We start from the raw sequence: 23,898 nt of genomic DNA on the forward strand, positions 1-23,898 counted from the left end.
AACAGATTTATTTGAGCATAAGCTTTCGTGAGTAAAAACCTCAGTTCTTCGGTTGCATCTGAAGAAGTGAGGTTTTTACCCATGAAAGCTTATGCCCAAATAAATCTGTTAGTCTTTAAGGTGCCACCAGACTCCTTGGTGTTTTTTGTAGATACAGACTAACATGGCTACCCCCTGATACTTTGCTGATACAGGCTAACAGGGCTACGTGGGGAAATGGTGCTTCATCAGAGAGCCTTTTTCCCTCGTCTCGTCCCCGCGGCCGGCTCACTAGGCATTTTGAGCCAGCCTGGCGCCCGTACCCGCTCTGGGTGGTTGCCCTCCGCTCGGAACTGTGCGTCACATGTCGTTTTTATTGCGCACGCGTTGATACCGCCGACCCAGCCAACCAGCGAACGAGGTAAATAAACAAACCCGCGAGCGACCAGCGTGCCCCCTCCCTTCGCCACCGCGGCGCGAGCTCCTCCGCAACTGCCCGTCCCTCGAGTCCCGTTGTAACCGCCTGTTAGCAGACAATAGTCACACTGACAGTCCCGCCGCCGCTGGGGACAGAGTCGGAGCATCCCCGCCCTGGAGAAGGAGTGAGTGCTGCGGCCACACAGTATGTCCATCCGCCTGCCTCCGCGGGCCCCCGGGGCTCAAGTTGCTCTATCGCGTCCCCGCCCCTCCCCCTGGCACCGATTCCCCCGCGCAGATGAGTATCCCGCCGCCCGCTCGCAAGCTGCGGCCTCCCCGAGGAGGAGGGACGGGCTCGGGGGGACTCTGCCCCTGCCGGAGTGGGGGGGGGGGAGAGGTGTTACTGGCGAAGAAGCCGTTTGCGCCCGCGGCACTCGCCGCTGCTCTCTCGCCAGGCCCGAGGGAGTGCCGGGCTCGGGCGCCGCTCTGCTGCTGCCTCTCGGGTGGGGGCTGCGGTCTCTAGCTGCTCCAAGCGCTGGGGGTAACTGCAGCCGGGAGAGCCCTGCCGGGTCACGTCGAGTCTGTTCCCCTCCGGGGCCGGTCCGCCGCCCTTGCTTGAGACTTGTAGGGCTTTGTTCGCTCCGCAGCTAAATCCTGCCGGTGCTAACGTGGGCGTCTTGGTAACTAACCATCCCGCAGCCGCGTGGGGATCCCGTCGGGACCTGACCTGAGGTTCGGCCTTCGCTGGCCCTCCTGCTGCCTCTAGGTCCCCTCTCTTGAAAACAGTGACTTTTTTCTAGCGTTTGGCCTTTTCGATACGCACAGCTCATTCTCTGCCCCCTGGTCGGTGCTCGGCCAAACTCTGCCTGTTACCGCTGGGCCCCAGGATATGTAAAATAAGCCCCGTGTGTTCACACGTTTGGAACGTTCACTGTGTGCAATGGAAACGTCACCTGTTTGGGGCCTTTCCCCAACGCTTGAGCCAAATCCCTTTAGATGTGCTCTGGGTTACTGCAGATGGAAAAATACTAATGACTCTTCTTTAAACAAATCTAACTGAACATTTTTACAGAAGAATACAAGAAAAATTGCTAATGTTTGAAGCTTGAGATTTTGCTTGGTCATAGCAGACAATGAGCACTAATGCCTCTGCTTGGCTGGCAAAAATGTTTTGGATTTACTAAAGATATAAGAGTTGTTTGTATGGGTATGTTTTTGGTAAAGGAGTGGTGCATGGATGCATGGTAAGTTGAGTGTGACCTTTCAAAATTTGTTTTCCTAAACATTCATAACTTTTAAAAATTAGGAAACTGATTTTCTTAATCTTGGATTGATTTTAAGTCTCAATGATGTATCCCAAAACAAATAATGGGTTAGGGAAAACTTGTCTGATGGTTGTACAGTTATGAATATTTAGGATATTTATGACTACTTAGTGATCAGAATCCTGACTAAGAAAAGCTTAACGAAATCCAACTTGTATTATATTATCTCTTGCCCAGCTACGTCACTTGGCTCTCCTGCCACCTTTTTGACCACTTACATGGTATCTCCTGGTATTTTTTTCCAGTTTAAACCTAAGACCTTAGATCAGTTTAAACTTTTTACGACTGAGGCGCCAATCCTGCAACAAGCTCTACAGAGGTGGATCTCTGAGCCAGACTCCTTTGGCTTCAGTACTCTGTGTTGGTACAGGGGTGGAGCTCATTGCAGAATTGGGGTCTAAGACCTTATAGGTTTAATCTGTTTAAGCTGCTCTAAAGATTTAGAGTGATTTAAGCTACTTAATGCAGATTTAAGGTCTCTGATAAAACTACAGAAAAGGGAGGATTTAAAGATAGAAGAGCACTGGTCAAGTGGCAGGAGGTGTTTTTCTTGAGCTGCACTCATAGTTATATGAATGCGAGACAAGGCAATGTGCATAAGGTCTCCAGTAATCAGATGCATTGAACTTTGGCTGTTTGGTGCTTCTTAGTGCAGAGTTTACTAATGATGATGATCAATGCCTGTTAGTCTTTGACTGGTATGTGTTAGAGAATTGGGGACTTTTCTTTTGAAACAAAATGCCCTACATATATACACACACTGGAAACTAAATGTAAAAAAACTAAGTTAATGGACTGTTACAGTTGCACGAAGTACCTAAGACAGGAAATGTGAAAGTTAAGGTTGTAACGGCCCTTTTGCACACATGCATTTGAGCTCATCACACATGATCATAACTGCTCATGTGTATTTCCAGTTGTAAACACTGCTATGTTGTGTGGCAGAAATAGTATGTCATTATGGTAAAAAATATTTTGAGAGCTTAGAAATGTGAGTTTAAAATAAACCTTTAAAATAAACAAACCTACTTTTCAAAAGTGATAGTATTTTTGAGTGTCTTAATTTTTGGCTGCCCAGGTGTGACTCCTTAACAGAGTTTGACATTAAGAAGTTGCTTGCTGTGCACTATATGAAAATCAGGCCCATTTAAGGTATCTTGGGTAGAGCATCCAAAATCACTTATTTTTTAGAAAATCTTGACCAAAATGAGTAGATTCAGTTTGGTTGGATCAAAAATGAGCAGTTTTTAAATGGCAGTTTCTGTTCTTGCATTGATACATTGTTGTTTTCTGTAAAAATAAAATAAAACTTCAAAACATTTTAGGAAGGAATAAATAAGACTGACCACCAGGATCAAGTTCCTTACATTTATAATATACTTTTAGTAAATAAAACAATTCTAATGATGATGGTTACAAACTTGCTGTCAGCCTGCTTGATATACATTATACAACAGTTTAAAAGGAGATTGCCATGGTATTTTTCTTAAAGTTTTAAATGCTTTTTGCTCATAGCTCCTTGGATGTTTGAAATTTAAATCTGTTGCCATAACATTTCTGTCACAAGATGGATTGTTACAGTGCTGTTGTTCAGAAGTTTTCAGATGCTGCTAATTTTAATGGAAAGTGTGTTCATATATAAAGGAATCTACTGACTTTGCAAATGAATAAGAAGGGAAATGGGCTATATTTTAGATCTGCTAATATTGTCTCCTTGAAACAGATTTTAAATGTGGTGCTCCTATTGGCTACTGTGCTGACCTTTAGAAATATAAAAATATTCTACTAACACTAGATCATATCCATGGCAATTTGAAGTATCCAACATAGATATGCAGTCCTTTTCCACACTATGCTGCCTCCTAATCTCTATTCAGGGACCCTTCTAATGCAACAGTTTAAAGGGCATAAATACATTCCCTTCTGGAGCTAGGAACAATAAACGAAGAAGATGAGGGAGGGAAAGGTTTCTATTAGAAATATTTTTTTATCCCAAAAAAAGACATCAGCTTCTATACTTACTTTTGATGGAAATAAGCTCTTCACTCAGATACTGAATAGTTTTGAACATTGTGCAAAGGCAATCTGAGTCAGGGTAATGCAGATGGCAGCGTGAAACAGATGGCAGATCCTCTGCGTGGACTCTGTTAGAGGTCGTTGAGATGAAGCCTAAACTAACAAGTTATCCAGGTATAGGGTAGACATGTATGTTCTGCCACCTTAAGTCGGCTGCCATACCAATGTCTGATTTTGAGAACATTCAAGTCCAGGGCAGCAATCTGAAACTTGAGCTTTCTGATCAAGGAATTTAACTTTGAGATCCAAAACAGCCTCTGACTCTTTTGAGGAATCAAAAAGCATTTCTAATAGAAACCCTTTCCCCCTCATATTATTCTTCTGTTGTTCCCAGCCCTAGAAGAGAATGCATTTATGCCCTTCATACTGTCTCAAGAGAAGGATCCCTGAAGAGGGGTTGGGAGCACCATAGTGTGGAAAAGGATTGTGTTTCTATGTTGGATTTGGCACAAGGGAAAGTATTCCTAATAGAACATAGGTACCTAAATATATGTAGAACCATGAGCGGGGAGCGATAGCTCAGTGATTTGAGCATTGGCCTGCTAAAACTAGGGTTGTGAGTTCAATCCTTGAGGGGGCCATTTAGGGATCTGGGACAAAAATCTGTCTGGGGATTGGTCCTGCTTTGAGCAGGGGGTTGGACTAGATAACATCCTGAGGCCCCTTCCAACCCTGATATTCTGTGATTCTACTGTCTGAGAACTCTGATCAGGAAATGATCTCTTACCTTGGTCAGTTGGGTCTTGAGGCTTCAGCCATTTATGGTACTCCTTATGCTTGATTGAGGATGAAACCTCTGTAACACTAGGTAGCTCATCATTATGTTCTAAATATGGAAGACATTATTCTTGTTAACAATACCTAAAAAGGTGCTCACTTGCCTCAAGTGATGGAATCATATGAACATTATTCAGATGGGAATATTCTTTGCACTTCCAGCCTCTTTCAGTGATCATCTCAGACATCTCCAATATTTTAGCACAGAGGCCTTCAATCTGTAGGGCACAGCCCCTGGGGGAGAGGGGCATGGAGTAATGTTCGGGAAGGTGCGGCTGGGGTCTGGACCAGCCCCCACAGGGGGCAGGGAGGGAGCGCCGCCCAGCTCTGCTCCTGGCCCTGGGCCCAGCTGCCGGCCCGGGACTCCGCACATGGCTGTAGGTAGGCCTTGACCCCTGGCCAAGGGTCCACTCCTGCCCCTAGCTGTGGCCCCAGCCTTGGCCTTCTTACCCCTGTGTGCACCCCCACCTCCCGGAGCTGTGGCCCTGCTCCCAGCTCCAAGGGGGAGGGCAGATAGGGGTAAGGAGGGGGTGTGAGGGAAAAAATTTGGGGGCCACTGTTCTAGCAGATCAGATCAGTCAAATCCTCCAGGACCAAGACAAGTGATTTCTAAAACAGTGGCAGGCTGGATTTTTAAAAATGAGGGCATTCAGAGAGAGATTTCTTTTCGGCCAGATGCAAAAAGTTCTTCAGAGCAGGAATAGATAGTCAGTGAATAGCAGATGTTCTTCTGGAGTGGAGAACCGATGTTTTCTGTGCATTTTCCCCAATTCCCTTTAATAGCAAGCATCCTTCCCCATGTTTCTAGAATTGTCACGAGCTGTGACAATTTAAGAGCTTATCTACACTTACATTTTATATTCTCTAACTTGCTGGCTCAGGGGGGTGAAAAAACTATAGTCTTATGTCTGGTGAATTTTTTTCCCCTGGAACCTAACCCCCTGTATTTACATTAATTCTTATGGGGAAATTGAATTTGCATAACATCGTTTTGCTTAAAGTCGCATTGTTCAGGAACATAACTACAACGTTAAGCGAGGGGTTACTGTACTTGTAGTAGTGAAGGTATTTTTGTTGTGGACAAAAAACAAAAAAAACCCACCCTCTCCAACCACCGTTCCAGTGTCTTCAGTCAAAAAACACTTAATACCGTTATAGGAAATTGAATGGTATTATCTTAAGTCCCTTCCTGCTTACTATGTAGAAGTAACTAATGTGTTTTAAGAAGAACAGGAGTACTTGTGGCACCTTAGAGACTAACAAATTTATTAGAGCATAAGCTTTCGTGGTCTACAGCCCACTTCTTCAGATGCATCCGAAGAAGTGGGCTGTAGTCCACGAAAGCTTATGCTCTAATAAATTTGTTAGTCTCTAAGGTGCCACAAGTACTCCTGTTCTTCTTTTTGCGGATACAGACTAACACGGCTGCTACTCTGTAATGTGTTTTAGTTCTACTTTAGAAAAAAGTTTTATGAAAGACATGAACACCTTTCCACTGAGTAAAACACCACACACGTTCCTCCAAACTATATTTAATTCTCGCAGGACTGATAAAGCCCCCTTTTTTGAACCTCTGGGAATCGGCTCTCTTTTCAATCTCTCTAAGAAGTTCACATTTCTTATCTCCATTTTCTGGAGAGGGGTCAGTCAGCTTCAAGCTCTTGTAGCTGATCCTTCCTTTACAATCTTCCATAAGGAAGAAGTGATCTTTTTGTCCTCACCCTAAATCCTTTCCCAGGGTGCTGATGGATGACTACCTTAATCAGACAATCTACTATTACTGTTTCCAAGACCTCACTCCCATATGAAGAGAAGTCAAATTATACATCTTAAATGTTATGTTTTTGCCAAAATAGATCAGTAGTATATCAAAATATCTAGGCTTTTAATTGCTTATGAAGAGACCCATAATGACATCACTTCCCAAAGCCTGTCCAAACAGACGAGGCTTGATAGAGAGGAGTGTTAAAATTTAGCAAAAATGTGCTACCGAGACTTGAGGTCTATTCCATTAGGAGAGAGGTTCCCAAACTTTTTTTGCTTAGCCCCCCCTTAAGAGATTCAAGTCCAGTGTGGAGCCCCTTCTTTCTAAGACACAGTATTTTTCCATAGTGCAGGAGGATTTTATCTTGGCTAATAACGTATTGTTTAAGATAGAAAGCAACATATATAGCACAATATGACTACTCTGCTGCTGAATAACCTTGAACATAAAAGAATACTTGATGACCCACCTTTGTCTCAGTGAGTAGGATTAGCCTGTTTGCTAGCGCACAGTTTGTGCAGTCTTGGTCTGATTTCTGAGAGTTTCAACCGCAGATCAATCTCCGTGTTCAAGCAGCTTTTAAACTTACTTTTGATGCAAATAGGCAAAGAAAAACTCACTTCGCTCAGATATGCAAAGTGAACAAGTATTTTGATAGGTTTCAGAGTAGCAGCCATGTTAGTCTGTATCTGCAAAAAGAACAGGAGTACTTGTGGCACCTTAGAGACTAACAAATTTATTAAAGCTTTCGTGGACTACAGCCCACTTCTTCGGATGGCTGTTTAAGACAGTTCATAGAATTGTTTTTGAATTAAGAGCTGGAACTGATCAAGAGGCATGACTTTAAAATCATCTCTCAAAACAGAGTTAACAGCAATGTCAGACAATTTCTCCTTTATATTCATGGTAATCTTGGCCTTTGCTATTAAGTGCTCTGAAAATGGCTTTTGAAGCAGGCTTTGAACCATGGTTAGAATTCAAAATGACCCCAACTAATTGGAGAATTGTTCTGAAATCAGTAAGATACCTTTCAATAAAGGTACGTGCAAAGTGCTACACTTAGGAAGGAAAAATCAAATGCACAACTACAAAATGGGGAATAACTGGTTAAGTGGTAGTACTGCTGAAAAGGATCTAGGACAGGGGTTCTCAAACTGGGGGTCGGGACCCCTCAGGGCTTCGCGAGGTTATTACATGGGGGGGTCCTGAACTGTCAGCCTTCACCCCAAACCCTGCTTTTTCTCCAGCATTTATAATGATGTTAAATATATTAAAAAGTGTTTTTAATTTATAAGGGGGGTTGCACTCAGAGGCTTGCTGTGTGAAAGGGGTCACCAGTACAAAAGTTTGAGAACCACTGATCTAGGGAGTTATAGTGGATCACAAACTGAATGAGTCAACAGCATGGTCAGATAGCCCCTAGTGCAGCCACCCTACACCTAGGCCATGGTGCCCCTCCCCCCACCTCTTCCCCTCCTTGAGGCTCCCACAACCACCTGCAAGGGGCGGGTAGGGGAACATGCGCCTGGGAGCTAGCGGCAGGCGGGGGAGTGAGGAGGGGAGGGGATCCCTGAGTAACTTTATACAAGTGAAAAAGCCTTCCAGAGACCTACAGCTAGTCTACACTGGCAATGCTAAAGTGCTGCCTTGGCAGTGCTTTAACGTGACTTGTGTGGTCGCGGCGCAGCGTTCTAAAAAACCCAGTGCTCTAAAAAAACCACCTCCATGAGGGGCGTAGCTACCAGAAGGAGAGCAACAAAAATTATATGCATTTTAGAAAATCTGACCTCTGAGGAGAGGTTAAAAAATGTGCATATTTAGTCTTGAGAAAAGAAAACTGAGGAGGGACATGATAAGCCTTAAAATAAAAGGACTGTTATAAAGAGGACTATGATCAGTTGTTCTCCACGTCCACTGAAGATTGGTAGAACAAGAAGTAATGGGCTTAATCTGGAGCAAGGAAGATTTTGGTTATATATTAGGAAAAACCTTCAAACTATAAGGGTAGATAAACAGTAGGGAGTAAATAGGCTTCCAAAGGAGGGAATGGAATCCCCATCACTGGAGGTTTTTTAAGAACAGGTTGGATGAATACTTGTCAGGGATGGTGCAGGTTTGGTCCTGCCTCAGCGTGGGGGGCTGGACCTGAGGACCTTTTGAGGTCCGTTCCACCCCTACATTTCTATGATATCCTGCAATTCATTTGCCTCTCTTTTGGGAAAGTATTTCTGAATTGTGTGCAAAACTGATACAAATGTTCCAGAATTATATCTTTAACTTCTAGGACCAAGATTTCACAGTCCATAATGGCAGAAGACAGTGTCAGGAACATAACTACATTGTTTTGCAGCGCATAGCTTTGCCAAAAAAAATTGCTCTTTGCAGTAGCTATGTACTTTTCTGTGCATAATTCAAATGTTCATTATAGTTCTTATCTTGCAAAGAAGAGTTAATTTAATTGAGTTTGTTAAATATGTTGTCCAAATAATCCAGTAAAATCTGGAAGTGCTGCTCAAGGAAGTGATGGTGAAGTGGTGATTCAGAGTTGATCAAAAACAGAACAGCACTTCTCAAGGAGTTGGCAGATTCTCTTGGTATCACTTTTGTGGCTAGCGCCTCCTTGTGCATACAACAATGGCACCATATACAGCATGGTTCAACTGAGCAATAAGTTCACTACTGCATCCAGTCATGGCTTTTGCCCCATCTGTACACATCTCAACACTACAATTCCATTTGATGTTTTTTATCTGTCATGTATTGGTCTAAATTTTTGAATAGTTTCTCAGCAATAGTTCTTATTGGGACAGAATAGCAAAATAAAGTCCCCTTTGATCTCAGATGAGCTTGTATATCAAACAGAAACCCTCATTTGTACTGCATTGGCACAGTCAGTACTCTCATCAATTTGTAGTATGAAAAAAGGATTTTGCCTTACTGCTTCAATTGGTTGCCCCTCAATGTCTCCTGCCATATCTGCAGTTCTTCAGCTATCCGTGTTGTCAGATAGTGGGGTAAGACTTTGCTGATCAGCAACTTTCCTTCCACCTGCTATTGATGCCATTTCATTGCTGATGGCAACAGAAGACTTTCAGTGATTGTATGAGATTCTCCACTTCTTGCTATGAGACAGCATAGGATGCTACAAGTGCTTTGGGAGGGTAGCACTGCATTCTTCATCTGTCCTTTTGGTTGAAAGAGCTTTCATTAGGAAAAAAAATCTCATGGTTTTTCTTTGAGGGCATGTCTGAAGTGATGTTTTAGTTTGCTTGGTTTCATACTGTCCTGAGCAAGAACTTGAGCACAAACAACACGTTGTGGTTGAGGATTTTCATCAGAACCAGTAAATGTGAATCCCAAGTTCAAGTAGGAAGGATCATATCTCCTGTTCTTTCTTTTATTCCTTTCCCAGGATCAGCATCATACACGTCACACTTCAAAAAATGCTCCATTCATTCACACTTATAAAACACCAAAGCAACAGGTCTCTCCACACTGAATTAGGGGGTAAAAGCCCAGTCCTGGGGGAGGTGGGGTCTGTGGGTTGGGGTGAATCAGTGGAAGAGAGGGGGCAGAGATGGGGATGGCACGGTTTAGTGTAGATGGAGATGAGCAGGGGAGCTAGGGAATGTTGGTTGGGTGCAGAAATCAGGGAAAGGCAGGTTAAAGGCAGAGGCAGTAGGTGGGGATGGGGCAAAAGGCAATTAGGGATGTAAGGGATAGTGTCAGGCAGAAGGGGACTTACTGAGTGGGGGAGAAGGTCGGGTAACGGGAGATGGCGTTAGGGGTAGGGTAGGAGAGGCAGGGGAAGAGGGTTAAGCAGTGGGGGCAGGCGGGGAGAGTTATAGGTAGGCGAGTAGATGGGCAGAAGGTGGAGTTTAACAGGTAAGGAAGAAGGAGGCAGGGCAGAAGGGAGAAGACAGTTTGCCGCAACTGGGCTTGGCTTGGCAGTGCAGAGCATGTCAGCACAGGAGCCACCCAATATATATGTTGGCACCTCACCCCATCCTGCCTTCAGGATCATCTGCATCCTTAAGGGCCCATTTACTCCCCCCCACCCCCCCATAACTCAAGCACTGATATGCAGGGGAGAGTGGAGCCCAGTACCAACAGGAGTAGGGAGAGGTAATCCCTATGGGGCAGTTGAGGAAGTTGAGGAATCCCCTGCAGCAGTCAGTTTCAACTACTGGGACCTGGCTCCTTTTCCATCCTGATCCCCCTACTGCAAAGGGAAAGCAAATGGGGCTGTGCTGAAGAGGCAAAGGTCAAGAGGGGAGAAGGCTACACCCTGGGAGGACTGGCACACCTGCTGGATACAGCCTCCTGCTTACCCCAGGCCTTCAGCCTGGCTGTGTCTAGCATGGGGGAAGGGGAGCTCTGCCTTGGGGCTGTGTGTGACTCAAGGACCTCTTGATGCCAGCTCACAGAGGGGTACAAAGGGGTACACCAAAAAGGAGTCATGTCAGGTCTTCACTAAAAGCATGTGTCACACTGGTCGTCATAATCATTGGGAGATGTATGTACAGGAAGTATATGAGGAGTTATGTATTCATGCTGAAAATTATGTTCTCGGTCTTGTAGCTAAAGGCAAGTCACTAAAAACTACTGTGTTATGAGATAAACTTCTCCAGATGGGAAGTGTGAGACTCTTGTCTCCCTGGTGGACCATTGTTTATTGAGTGTCTTACAACAGAGGTTTATTAGCATAGTGAGTCAAATGCTAATGAAGAGTTTGTAGATTTTTCAGAAGGGAGATTAACAGGAAGAGGTAAGGGAGAGATAATCCTGTTTTCAGGTGAAGGTCAAAGGTCTGGTCCACTGTACATCTGGGGGTGCAGAGAGAGAGACTGGCATACTTGTGAAGACAAGCTGCCTGCAGGCTTGATCTTGTGAAAAAGGGGTCTCAGCTATCCTGGTTGAAAACACTGGGGAAAAAGACTTGGGGTAAGCTATCCTGTAGGAGATACGGGAATGTCCTCTGAATTAAATTCACACTCTAGAAACTGTGTATGTTTCTGTTTTATATGTAACCATTTGTTTCCAATAATCTTACTTTTAATCATTTGAATCTCTCTACTTTGATAATAAACTTATTCTTGTTTTCACTATAAATAATCTAAGGGCTGTGTGTTAAGCAGAGTGCTGATCCTGAGTTTTCTTGTAAGCTGGGTTCTTTGGGAGCAGAGGGTCTGAGTGTTGAGTGGAACAGGGGCTGAGCGCTCCAGAGGGACACTTGGAGGACTGGGGGGTGGAGTATGCTTATCGCTAACCTAGACAGAGAGAGTGAGGCCTGCCAAGAGGCTGAAGGCAGTGCTTGTGTTTGCCAGAGGTTGGTGGAGTCAGGGAGCTGATCCACAGCAGGCGCAGACAAAACTCCCTCATGCTAAAGGCAGGTAGGTAGCGAAGGGCCTCACAACCCTGGGTATCTTGGGAAGTATCACACAGTGCTAAGGGCTGGGGTCAAGCTTGGGCCCCCTCCGACAGCGAGGCTAGTATTCCTGGGATGCAGCCATCTGCTTTCCGGTTGCAGAGTCCCTGCCAGCCTCCCCAAAAGAGGAGGGTAACTGCTGGTTGGTGGCTGCTGCAGCTGTGGCAGTTGGAGTAGCCTGGGTCTCACTGACTGAGATCTCCTGCACAGAGCCCATTTGCCTTATTTGTCAGACAGAGCCCTCTCCTGACCCTGGGCCTTCACCAGCTCCTCCCGCCCCCCGATTACCTCATTGTGTCCCCCTTCCAGTTATTGGTAAATAACCTCTATTTCTTCTTCAAGGAGCCTCTACACTAGGATAAATGTGACTTTGATGGTATGTCTTAGATGCATTCACATAATTGAAATCTGTAGAGCTGCAACTTAAAGCTCATTACACACATTTACAAAAGTTTACTCCCTACATTTAGCCTCAAGATCTGGTGCAAAGTTTGGGAGAACAGTATTACAATCTTTATTCACCTAGAACTCCTCAGCTAAGCTTTCTGTGGGGGAGAATACTGCTTGCTAAACTTCTAAGAAGTGGGAATATATAGTAGCTCCTTGAAGAAGAAATAGAGGTTATTTACCAATAACTGGAGTTCTTTGAGATGAGCTTGCCTCTACAAAGTCATACTACCTGACCACCCACTTTCCTTTTCTGGAATCATGTCTCTTTGCTGGACTCTTAGGCTCAGGTCAAAGGAGCTGAGGCTGTAGGGGTGCCTCAACCACTTTTATACTCTGGCTCCCAGAACATTAGGAGCAGTGAGAGAAGCAGGCAGGTGCCACAATGGGCACTGCTTTGAGAAGATTCTGTTTGCTGCATTGTTGCTACATCTTCTAAAAGTGTAAATGTGCGTAGAGGCTTGTCTCAAAGAACTCCAGTTACTGGTAAGCAACCTTCACTTTCATTGTTTTTGTTCATATATTAATACTAAAACATTACATTATAATTATTAAACTATCAAAATAGTTAATTCAAAAGTAAAATGAGTCACTATTTTATCCTGAAGTCTTTTGTCCCCAAATTACATAAAGCTTGTATAATTGACATGTCTGAATTGTTGATGTGAAGGCATGTGCTATTGCAAAAAGTTTTTGTACAGCAGAATAGTGTGATTCCTTTATTCTTTCTTTTGTTGCTACATTCCCAGGAAGCATTTTCTTTGAATAAGAAGTCATCCTCAAAATAATCTCAAACCATACAATGGCCTCAGCTGTAATCAGTTCAGTTCCCACTACTGCATCACGCTTTGCTCTATTACAAGTGGATAGTGGTAGTGGTTCTGATTCAGAGACTGGAAAGGGAAGAAGTGGTCGAGGTGCTGGGAAGTCTCAAGCTTCAGGGGGAAAATCAACTACAAATGAGAAGAAGAAAGAAAAGAGGAGAAAAAAGAAGGAACAGCAGCAGAGCGAGGCTAATGAGGTAGAGAGGCTGTTATATTTTCAGTAACATACAAGGTGTGCAGTTATGCCAGATACCCATATGCCTTGGGTAAATTGTTCATCTGTTAGCTGAGTAATGTGGCTATTTTTGTTGCTTTTGACATGTTACTTTTGTAAAACAAAATAATTTCAGTTTATAGTAATTAAAAGGTATTATTTAAAAATTAATTTTTTTCCTTAAAACTTTGTTAGAGTTCAGTCACAACTACACTTCTTTAAATGTGGGAGGCTCTTGACTAATCAAACAATTAGATTTATATATTTAAATAAAAATAATTTGGTTTCTTAAATATCCCCATTTCCTGATCTCAGACCTTATTCAGCACGAGATATAGGACAGACAGGGAAACATTCATCTTAGGAAGTGACAGCTGGTATCTTGTAGTTCCAATAAATTTTTTTCCTTTATACACAGAAAGGAATGGAGAGGCCTTGGAACAAGTTAGTAGAATCATAAGTTGTGGGGCTAGTAATGAGGGATGTGGCAGATTTGCTTTGACCTGGAATAGTTGTTTCTAAACTGGAATGTGAAGGAGCAGAGGCTGTTGAGTACAGCTGAAGCCAGTAAAGGATGTAATGCTAAGCAGGAAGGACTGGAGGTTTCTTATTTTAAAGGCTGGAGAGCAGCAGGATGGAAGGTAGCTTCTGACAGTATAGAGGGGGTTAAGGTATGATTGTGCAGCTACTTTATTAGTATTTTTAGTGCCAAAAGCTTTGATTGCCGAGCCATTATGGTAAGAAGCCTGTGGTTCCTTCCTTGCTCCTGGTAACTCCTTCCACTGCTCTTTTCAGGTTGCTGTTTGGTGACTATTTACCATTCACAAAGTGTGGTTGTTATCCAGGGCTTGCCAGGTCTGAGCCCCGGCACCTCTGGATTTGCTGCCTAAAGTATGAAAGGGAAAAAATTGCTTCAGTCCTGGCACCTCTTTCATTACAAATTAAGCACTGCTGTTAGCTTCCTCACCAACCTCCCCTCACTGGTCATACTAATAGTTTCCCTCAGAATTGGATCTCCTGTTTCCATTAGTCTTCTGTAGGGTTCTGCCACCTCTAGAAAGAGATCTAGACTATACAGGAGACTTTCTGCAAAATTCCTGCCTTGTGAGATAGATATCCACATGAGCTGCAGAAGGGCTGCAGTGAGGAAGTGGTGAATACTTATTGGAGAAAAACACTAACGTAAACACTTCTATTCATATAAAGTCCCAAATTATTTAGCAGGACCCTCCCATATTTTAAAGATGAAATTAGGGGAGCACAGTTACACTTAAATTCTTTTAAAGGTAAGAAACAAAAACCTAGAAATATCTTGGCATCTAATTTCTGATATGAGGCAAGGCCCATTCATAATAATATGCTTGTATTTCCTTGTTCCATCACAGGATATGTATGTTGATAGTATTTTTTTTTTAAATGCCCTTTAAAGTAGTTTGTATGACAGTGTCAGCTCATGTAAAAAGGAAAGAAGATACTTGCTAGTAATGTATACATTGCCACTGCAGATTCAAATTGTAGGACTTACATATGAGATGAGTAATGGAACTCTTTAAAAGAATGCTTTGGATCTTATGTCCTAGAATTGATCGAATAAAAAGCCCCAAATCCTGACCATTCCTCAGTTTCTCTTTCTACTAGCTTCAGTGAACTTGGAACCCATCCCCTTTCCCTGCATTGGGACAGTTTTCTTAGTTAAACTTTTTGATGGTTAAGTTGTTGAAAATATTCACTTGGAAAATCTTACAAATGTAAACAAAGCTTCCTATAGTGAAGCCAGACCTGCAGATCTGGGGGGAAAGAAGCCAGTGTTCATGAAATGCTCTTGTGCTGATGTAATGTTGGACATGAACCAAGGCATCCTGTATCTATAATGCCCAGGAGAAGGTCACTTGAGGATGGGATGTCCAATTTGTTTACTTGTCTTCACACCAGCATGTAGGGAAAACGACTGTAGGCTTTATGGAAACCTTTGCATTTCAGAGGATCTCCTGTGGGAGGTGTTGCAGATTCAGGTTATTCAACTCTTGGAATGATATTCACTATCTCTTCCCCAAAAAAAGTCCTCGTGGCAAAGAAGAATCTGGCTTGTCCAGATTCAAGAGCTTTAAATTTTTCAGACCTAGCTATTAGGGTACAATTTCCTCAAGGAGAGCAGCAGAGTTATCCAAGGGATCTGACATCTTCTCAGCACCTCCATTTACCAGGAAAAAAGCATAGGTGTAAAGGGATCCAGTGGGAAGCAACAATCTTTCCTTTGTGTCAGGGACTTCATGCAGGAGTTGAGTTCTGGTTGTCCCTTGACACTGATAGCATCCTGTGATTCAAGGGGATCTGAAAGTCCTTCTGAATATTCATAAGATGGCTAGAACCATTGACTGTGTCAAAGGAGTCTTCAGACTGGCTTCCCTGGTACTATCTACCAAGCCTATACAGGCCTTGCAAAGAGAAATATCCCTGGAGTCTCCTTGGATCGAAGCCCTGAGTCTGTTAGATTCACACTCTGTTTTTTTCTTTTTCTTTTCAGAAGCCTTGTTATCCCTGGTATAGGCCTCTTAATCTTAGGCTCAATAGAATCAAAGATCCAAGGGAGGGTATAGAAGTGCAATGCTTGGCAGCCTCAAACTACTCCTTTCTGGTGCAGCAACATCTGGTTCACCCACTCTGTCTTCTTGTTAGTGTCTCCTGTCTAGAAAAGTTCCCTCTTCGACACATTGTAAAATTGAAAAATTAGAAATGTTATTTTAAAAAAATAATTCCAAAAGGATTAGTCTAATCTTCATACCTACCTGTAACTAGTAGGTAAAACAATTTTGGACAAATGTGTTTTTTAAACTGTGGTTTTCAGTGTTGCACATGCAATTTTAACTTGAACATTTTCTGATTTTTTTTGTAAGTGCCTAGCCTTGCTGCTCCAACATTATCAACACCATCTTTATATTTAAGAATTATTAATTTGAGTGAAAATAACATCTAATGTTATACTGCCTATGATAAAATTGTAAGCTTCAGAGTCTGATGTATGCCATCTGGGGTCCAGAAAAATCTTATTTTCCCCATCTCCCGGTGAAACAGTCATTCAGAATTAGTTGCATTGTGGGGGTCTTAAGTCTGTCTTTGAAACATCTGGAATTGACTTCTGTTCGTGAAAATACACAACTGAGTGGACAGGAAGTCTTTTTGTTATGGTATTTCCTATGTCTGAGCACTTTTTATAAAATAAAAACAGGAGAGAGTAATAAAACTTAGTGTGAGATTAGGGCTGGGAGGTCAGCTATGCACTTTAAATGTGAACTGTGAAATTCCTTGCTTTTGAGTTGGAGAGTCTTTAATGTTACTTTTCAACATATTATTTTGTAGTTCTTTAAGGTACTTCTAAGTTATCTATCACTTCGGTATTCACATGCCAGAAAACAATTATAAAAGTAACTGCTCACAGATTGATGTAGTACTTAGCACATGCTTGGCTTAAGACAGAGGTGGGCAAACTACAGCCGCCACATCCGACCTGCGGATCCCTCCTGCCAAGCCCCTGAGCTCCTGTCCCGGGAGGCTCACCCCCGGCCCCTCCCCTGCTGTTCCCCCTCGCCCGCAGCCTCATCTCACTGCACCAGGGTGGTGGGGCTATGAGCTCTTGCCCAGCAGCGCAGCTGCAGAGCCATGCGGTAAGGGAGCAGGGAGCGGGGGTGGGGGGTTGGATAGAGGGCAGAGGAGGTGGGGGTGTGGATAGGGGTCGGGGCGCTCAGAGGGCAGGGAACAGGGGGTTTGAATGGGGGCGGGGTCCTGGGGGGGCAGTCAGGAAGGGGGGGTTGGATGGGGAGGCCAGGTGAGGAGACAATCAGGGGCAGGGGTTCTGGGGGCGGTCAGGGAGAAGGGGTGGTTGGATAGGGCAGGAGTCCTGTGGGGTGGGGGGGCAGTCAGGAAGGAGAGGAGGGATTGGATGGGGCGGTGGAGGGTCCGGGGGCGATCAGGAGACAGGGAGGGGTGGATGGGGCAGAGGTCCCGGCGGGACTGTCAGGGGACAGGGAACAGGGGGGTTGAATGAGGGAAGGGGTCCCGGGAGGGCAGTCAGGAAGGAGAGGGGGGTTGGATGGGGAGACTGGGAGGCAGTCAGGGACAGAGGTTCTAGGGGGCGGTCAGGGAGAAGGGGTGGTTGGATGGGGCAGAAGTCCCCGGGGGCACTCAGGAAGGAGAGGAGGAGTTGGATGGGGCGGCGGAGGGCAGTCAGGGGTGGGGGATCTGGTGGCGATCAGGGGACAGCGAGGGGTGGATGGGGCAGCGGTCTGGCGGGGGGCTGTCGGGACAGGGAACAGAGTGGGTTGGATGGAGCAGGAGTCCGGGGGTGGGGGGGCGTCAGTGGGCGAGAAGCAGGAGGGTTGGATACGGGGTTGGGGCCGGTCCACGCCTGGTTGTTAAGGGGAGGCACCGCCTCCCCTAACCGGCACGCCATACAATTTCAGAAACCTGATGTGGCCCTCAGGCCAAAAAGTTTGCCCACCCTTGACTTAAGAGCTATGTACTCGAAAGCTTGTCTTTTTCACCAACAGAAGTTGGTCCAATAAAAGGTATTACCTCACCCACCTTGTCTTTCTAATATCCTGGGTCTGACACTGCAAACATTAAACTATTGCAAATATCAGCCTTATCAGCTATTAAAACTACTTTGACTGTATTGGTTTAAGTAATTGTTGAAATGAATGTAAGTTATAGGCAGATCCTAAGGCTATGTCTATGCTAGAGACTTTACAGCAGCACAGCTGTACCCATACAGCTGTGCGGCAGTAAGGTCTCTCGTGTAGCTGCCCTATACCGAAAGGAGAGAGCTCCCCTGTCGACATAAATCACCCCCTAAAAGCAGCAGTAGCTTTGTTGGCGTGAAACGCTCTCCTGCCAACATAGTGCTGGGCACAGTACCACTTATGCTGGCGAAACTTACGTTGCTTGGGGTGTGGTTTTGGAAACATAAGGGGTAGTGTAGACATGGCCTAAATGTCTAAGATGATAGCCCAATTGACGCATTGTTTCTGTGTAATCACAAATATTCTAGTAAATAGCAACACCATTGATTTATATTCCTGGCTCTTGCTTTGCAGCTCCGAAATCTTGCTTTTAAAAAGATTCCTCAGAAATCCTCCCATGGAGGCTGTCTGTCTCAACATGAACAAACCTTGCACAGCCCAGGGCAGAAAGACTCTCAGGAAGAAAATTGGCAAGAGTGGAGACAAAGAGATGAACAGGTACAGCTTGCGATATCAAATTATTTTACTTGTTTGTCTTGCAGAGTAATGTAATACAAACTTCAAAGGTAAAGGTGTGAGAAAAATAGCTATGGCTGAGATTTTTCAAAGCAGCTTGGAGGATTTTCATTCATCTTCCAAAAATTTTAATGAGACAAGGTGGGTAAGGTAATATCTTTTATTGTCAAACTTCTGTTGGTGAAAGAGACAAGCTTTTGAGCTACACAGTGTTCTTCTGGACACTCAAACAAGAGCTCTGTGTAGATCAAAAGATTGTCTCTTTCACCAACAGAAGTTGGTCCCATAAAATATGTTATCTCCCCAACCTTGTCTCTCTAATATCCTGGATCAATGTGGCTACAACAATGCAAACAAAAAATTTTAATCATAGGACTGTAAGGGACCCCGAGAGGTCATCTGGTCTAGTCCCTTGCACTCATGGCAGGACTAAGTATTATATAGACCAGTGGTTCTTAACCTTTACTGCAGCCTGCACCCCTTTGGTTCTCAAAATATGTTCTCGCACCCCTTATCAAAAATTAAAATACGTTCTTGCACCCCTTAAACCTAGATATATTTTTTGTTTGTATATTACAGTAATCGTTAAAAAAATGTATAATGTTAATAAATACATAGGTTTGATGAAACAAAGTAGTTGTATTTACGTGCCTGTGCTTAATTTGTGTTTTCAATGATTTACCTTCTAAAAAAATCTGGCATGTCTCACACCCCCAGAAAGGGCATTTTGCACCTCCAGAAAGGGCGCGTGCACCCCAGGTTAAGAACCACTGATCTAGACCATCCCTGACAGGTGTTTGTCTAACCTGTGCTTAAAAATCTCCAATGATGGCGATTCCACAACCTCCCAAGGCAATTTATTCCAGTGCTTAACCACCCTGACAGGAAGTTTTTCCTAATGTCCAACCTAAATCTCCCGTCCTGCAATTTAAGCCCATTGCTTCTTGTCCCATCCTCAGAGGTTAAGAAGAATAATTTTTTTCCGTCCTCCTTGTAACAATCTTTTATGTACTTGAAAATTGTTATTGTGTCCCCTCTGTCTTCTCTTTTCCAGAGTAAACAAACCCTATTTTTTCAATTTTCCCTCATAGGTCATGTTTTCTAGACCTTTAATCACTTTTGTTGCTCTTCCCTGGACTTTCTCCAATTTGTCCACAGCTTTCCTGAAATGTGGCGCCCAGAACTGGACACAATACTCCAGTTGTGGCCTAATCAGTGCAGAGTAGAGAGGAAGAATTACTTCTCATGTCGTGCTTACAACACTCCTGCTAATGCATCCCAGAATGATGTTTGCTTTTTTTGGCAACAGCGTTACACTGTTGACTCATATTTAGCATGTGATCCACTATGACCCCCAGATCCCATTCCGCAGTACTCTTTCCTAGGCAGTCATTTCCCATTTTGTATGTGTGCAACTGATTGTTCCTTCCTAAGTGGAGTACTTTGCATTTGTCCTTATTGAATTTAATCCTATTTACTTCAGACCATTTCTCCAGTTTGTCCAGATCATTTTGAATTATCTTATCCACCAAAGCACTTGCAACCCGTCCTAGCTTGGTATTGTACACAAACTTTGTAAGTGTACTGTCTATGCCATTACGTAAATTACTGACCGGAACTGGATCCAGAACTGATCCTTGCTGGACCCCACCCGTTATGCCCTTCCAGCATGACTGTGAACCACTGATAACTACTCTCTGGGAACAGTATTCCAACCAGTTATGCACCCACCTTATAGTAGCTCCATCTAGGTTGCATTTCCCTAGTTTGTTTATGAGAAGGTCATGCGAGACAGTATCAAAAGCTTTACTAAAGTCAAGATATACCACGTCTACCGCTTCCCCCTATCCACAAGGCTTGTTACCTTGTCGAAGAAAGCTATCAGGTTGGTTTGACACAATTTGTTCTTGACAAATCCATGCAGACTGTTACTTATCACCGTATTATCTTCTAGATGTTAGCAAATTATTTGCTCCATTATCTTTCTGGATACAGAAGTTAAGCTGACTGGTCTGTAATTCCCTGGGTTGTCTTTATTTCCCTTTTTATAGATTGGCACTCTATTTGCCCTTTTCCAGTCTTCTGGAATCTCTCCAGCCTTCCATGACTTTTCAAAGATAATTGCTAATGGCTCAGACATCTCCTCAGTCAGCTCCTTCAGTATTCTAGGATATATTTCATCAAGCCCTGGTGTCTTGTCTAACTTGTCTAAGTAATTTTTAACTTGTTCTTTCCCTATTTTAGCCTCTGATCCTACCTCCTTTTCACTGGCATTCACGATGTTAGATGTCCAATCACCACCAACCTTCTTGATGAAAACTGAAACAAAGAAGTCATTAAGCATCTCTGCCATTTCCACACTTTCTGTTATTGTTTTCCCCCGCTGATTGAGTAACGGGCCTGTCCTGTCCTTGGTCTTTCTCTTGCTTCTAATGTATTTGTAGAATGCTTTCTTTTTACCCTCTGTCTCTCTAGCTAGTTTGATCTCGTTTTGTGCCATGGCCTTTCTAATTTTGTCCCTACATACTTGTGTTGTTTGTTTATATTCATCCTTTGTAATGTGACCTAGTTTCCACTTCTTGTAGGACTCTTTTTTGATTTTTAGATCATTGAAGATCTCCTTGTTAAGCCAGGATAGTCTGTTGCCATACTTCCCCCTACTCAATGGGATAGTTTGCTCTTGTGCCCTTAATAATGTCTAATGGAAGACACGAGATAGAATCTCCTGCTTTGCTCAATCTTTACACTTAAATCTCATATTTTAAAGATTTTCTCTGCTATAAAAATCTTTTGAAGCATCTTTGCCATCACCCTTATTAACAAAAGAGCATTTCAGTTGGCTTATTCTTGGTCTTCTGATGTGCTGAGTTCACTCTCAAATCCAGATCTCTTGAAGAGCAGCGCACTCAACAAGCCATAAGGCTACGAGGACAGTCACATCTGTCAATATAAGATACTTATTAATTGCAATAGATATCCCTATTTTTCTTGGTTGATATATTTACCAAAAGTAAGTATTCTCTATAGAGCTAGGGGTCGCCAACATTTAAAACTGTAATAAAGCGGAGGCCACCATAGTGTGTGTGTGGTGAGTGCCATTGAAACCTTTTTACCATAATTCCTCTGGTAGAACTACTAAAGGCAGAAGTTACACTAAGGGCTGGTCTACACTGGGCGCGGGGGGGGGGGAGTACGGGTGTCGATTCGGGGATCGATTTATCGCATCTAGACAAGACCAGCATAGTGTAGACTTGGCCTAAGAATTGTGATGGCTTCAAAAGGTTAAAACATGTCTTTAAAAGGTCTGTGTGAAGTTCAGGAGCTAGGTTAAACACCTATATTGACAGCTACCTGGATTTAATTAACATGTAGAGAGAGATTTTCAATCTGTAGCTCAACAAAGAGGAAGAATTTCAGAAATCCCATTTTGGAAGATGATCAAGCATTAAGTGAGGGCAACGTTTGGTGCATAATAAATTGTTGAAAGTTGTTAATACTGTGATGTCAGGAGACTTGTTGGGGTGCAGGTATCAATTTTTTCAGCCTGCCTGTGCCTTCTGATTAGATGGTTGGTATATCAAGCAATGTAGTAGTGACCATAAAGTGCTTTGTAGAATTGCATGAAGCTTACAAGCTGCATGTCTCTGCCCTCTTTATTATAAAAGAGGAGAAACATTAAGCCTAGTTTAAGTATTTATGAATGTATTATTGAACAGTGGGACTGGATGGTGGACATGCAGTTGATATCTTAATTCATTTGCATTCTAGAGGCCCATAGGGTATAAAGTTGTCTCGGGTTTTCCTTTCACTTTTAAAAGTAATTTCATGGTTTTGCTATTGTCCTGAAATCTACCACTCTGACTTTGGCGCCATGATAAGACACATTTTCACTAATGGATAGTAGAGAATAGCATAACTAGAGGCTATTGCGGTTTTTGAGATCAGAGCATGGACTGTTTGAGCACACTGTCAATTTTAAGCAATTGTTCAGGGATCACAGTAGAGGACGGGGAGTTGTGATGCTCCTGGCACATGCTCTGCCCACGATACCTGAATAACTAGATGTTTTTTCTAAGCTGATCAGTAGTGAAATAGCTAAAAATGTAACATCATCCTCATTAGGTTGCAGAGTTAACATCCCATTAAAAAAATGAAGTGGTTTACTTCTGTCACTATGATGTCTGCTGGCTTATATCTTGTGGGCTTTTCTTGGCTACTACAAGAGCTAGAGGGTAAAACTTTCCAATTCACCTAAGTCACTTAGGAGCCAAAGTCAATGGGATTTAGACTCCTAAATAACTTAAGCACTTCTGAAAACTCCATCCAGAACCACAATTTCTTTGAACGAAAGATTAGTTTCTCCAGAAACTGATGGGGGGCCACCACCAGGAATATGTTTGTACTGCATAACACTTCAAGCTATCTTAAATTGAACCTTGGAGAGAATTTGGAGTATTGGTGCAAGGTGTACATAGGGTGAGTATCCTTAACAAGTATAGGTAAATTCCATATTCTCTGTCTAATTATTACATGTTTAATAATAAAACTTTCTGTCTTTAAAACTATTCCTTAATTTAGAAACTTACTCACTGTTTGTAGCTGTTGCCAATAATGCCTGCCAGTGCTGCAGTGTATTCAATTGGCTCTTTAGAGGTAGCCTGTTAGAATGAGGGATGAGGAAGATTGTGAGGAAAAAGGGATACTGGATCAAAAAGAAGGCTGAAGGAGAGACTTTGGTTAGTTTATACTTTGTCATGTGAATTTTGAGACTAACAACAGGAATACCTACATAATTTCAGTAAATTTGCTAAAGTTATTTTACAGTAGAGGATATAGCCATTAGTCTTTCAGTTTAAATCTCAACTGCAGTGTAAATGTTTAAATTGTAAATTTGTTAAAATACTGCTGCTATAGTATATGGAAAATATTTAAGTGTTAATAGAATTACAAGGTCCTAAAGCTAGTAAAGGATTTCTGGTGACATAACCCCAAGAGGATTGTCATCACACTAGGAGTCCCAGGATGGACTAATTTTATGGTTAAATTATTGACATTTAGTGATAGCATTCGTATTGCAGTAGTACTTAGCTCCAATAACTACTTGGGCTCCTTTGTGCTAGACTCTGTACAAACATTTAAGGAGACAGTCTTTGTCCTGAGGAACAGGGCCGGCTCCAGGCACCAGCCGACCAAGCACGTGCTTGGGGCGGCACCTTATAAGGGGCGGCCAATGTTGGGGTGGCGGGGGGCACTCGAGGTGTTTTTGTTTTTGTTCACGGGGCGGTGCTGGGAGTGGCGGGGGCTTCGGCGGCGCAGCGCTGGGGGGAGCAGGGGTTTGGGCGGTGCGGTGCTCGGGGGGGTGGGGGTTTGGCCGGCCTGGCGCTCGGGGGGGGG

At 43.4% G+C, this 23,898-nt stretch overlaps 1 protein-coding gene across 7 annotated transcripts in view; it reads left to right on the forward strand.

Annotated features, from left to right (window-relative positions):
• Window positions 1-341: 341 nt before the first annotated feature.
• Window positions 342-23,898, forward strand: part of GKAP1 (G kinase anchoring protein 1) — a 45,323-nt gene continuing 21,766 nt past the window's right edge. For 2 of the 7 annotated variants that reach the window (XM_034773459.1, XM_034773463.1), the window contains exons 1-3: window positions 407-601; window positions 12,964-13,235; window positions 18,343-18,486. In XM_034773459.1, coding sequence (XP_034629350.1) covers window positions 13,017-13,235; window positions 18,343-18,486 — 363 coding nt within the window. In that variant the 5' untranslated portion in view covers window positions 407-601; window positions 12,964-13,016. The other 5 variants (XM_034773461.1, XM_034773460.1, XM_034773462.1 and 2 more) reach the window with 5 other exon arrangements.

Source organism: Trachemys scripta, chromosome 6 (assembly GCF_013100865.1).
Source record: "Trachemys scripta elegans isolate TJP31775 chromosome 6, CAS_Tse_1.0, whole genome shotgun sequence".
Taxonomy (NCBI): Eukaryota; Metazoa; Chordata; order Testudines; family Emydidae; genus Trachemys; species Trachemys scripta.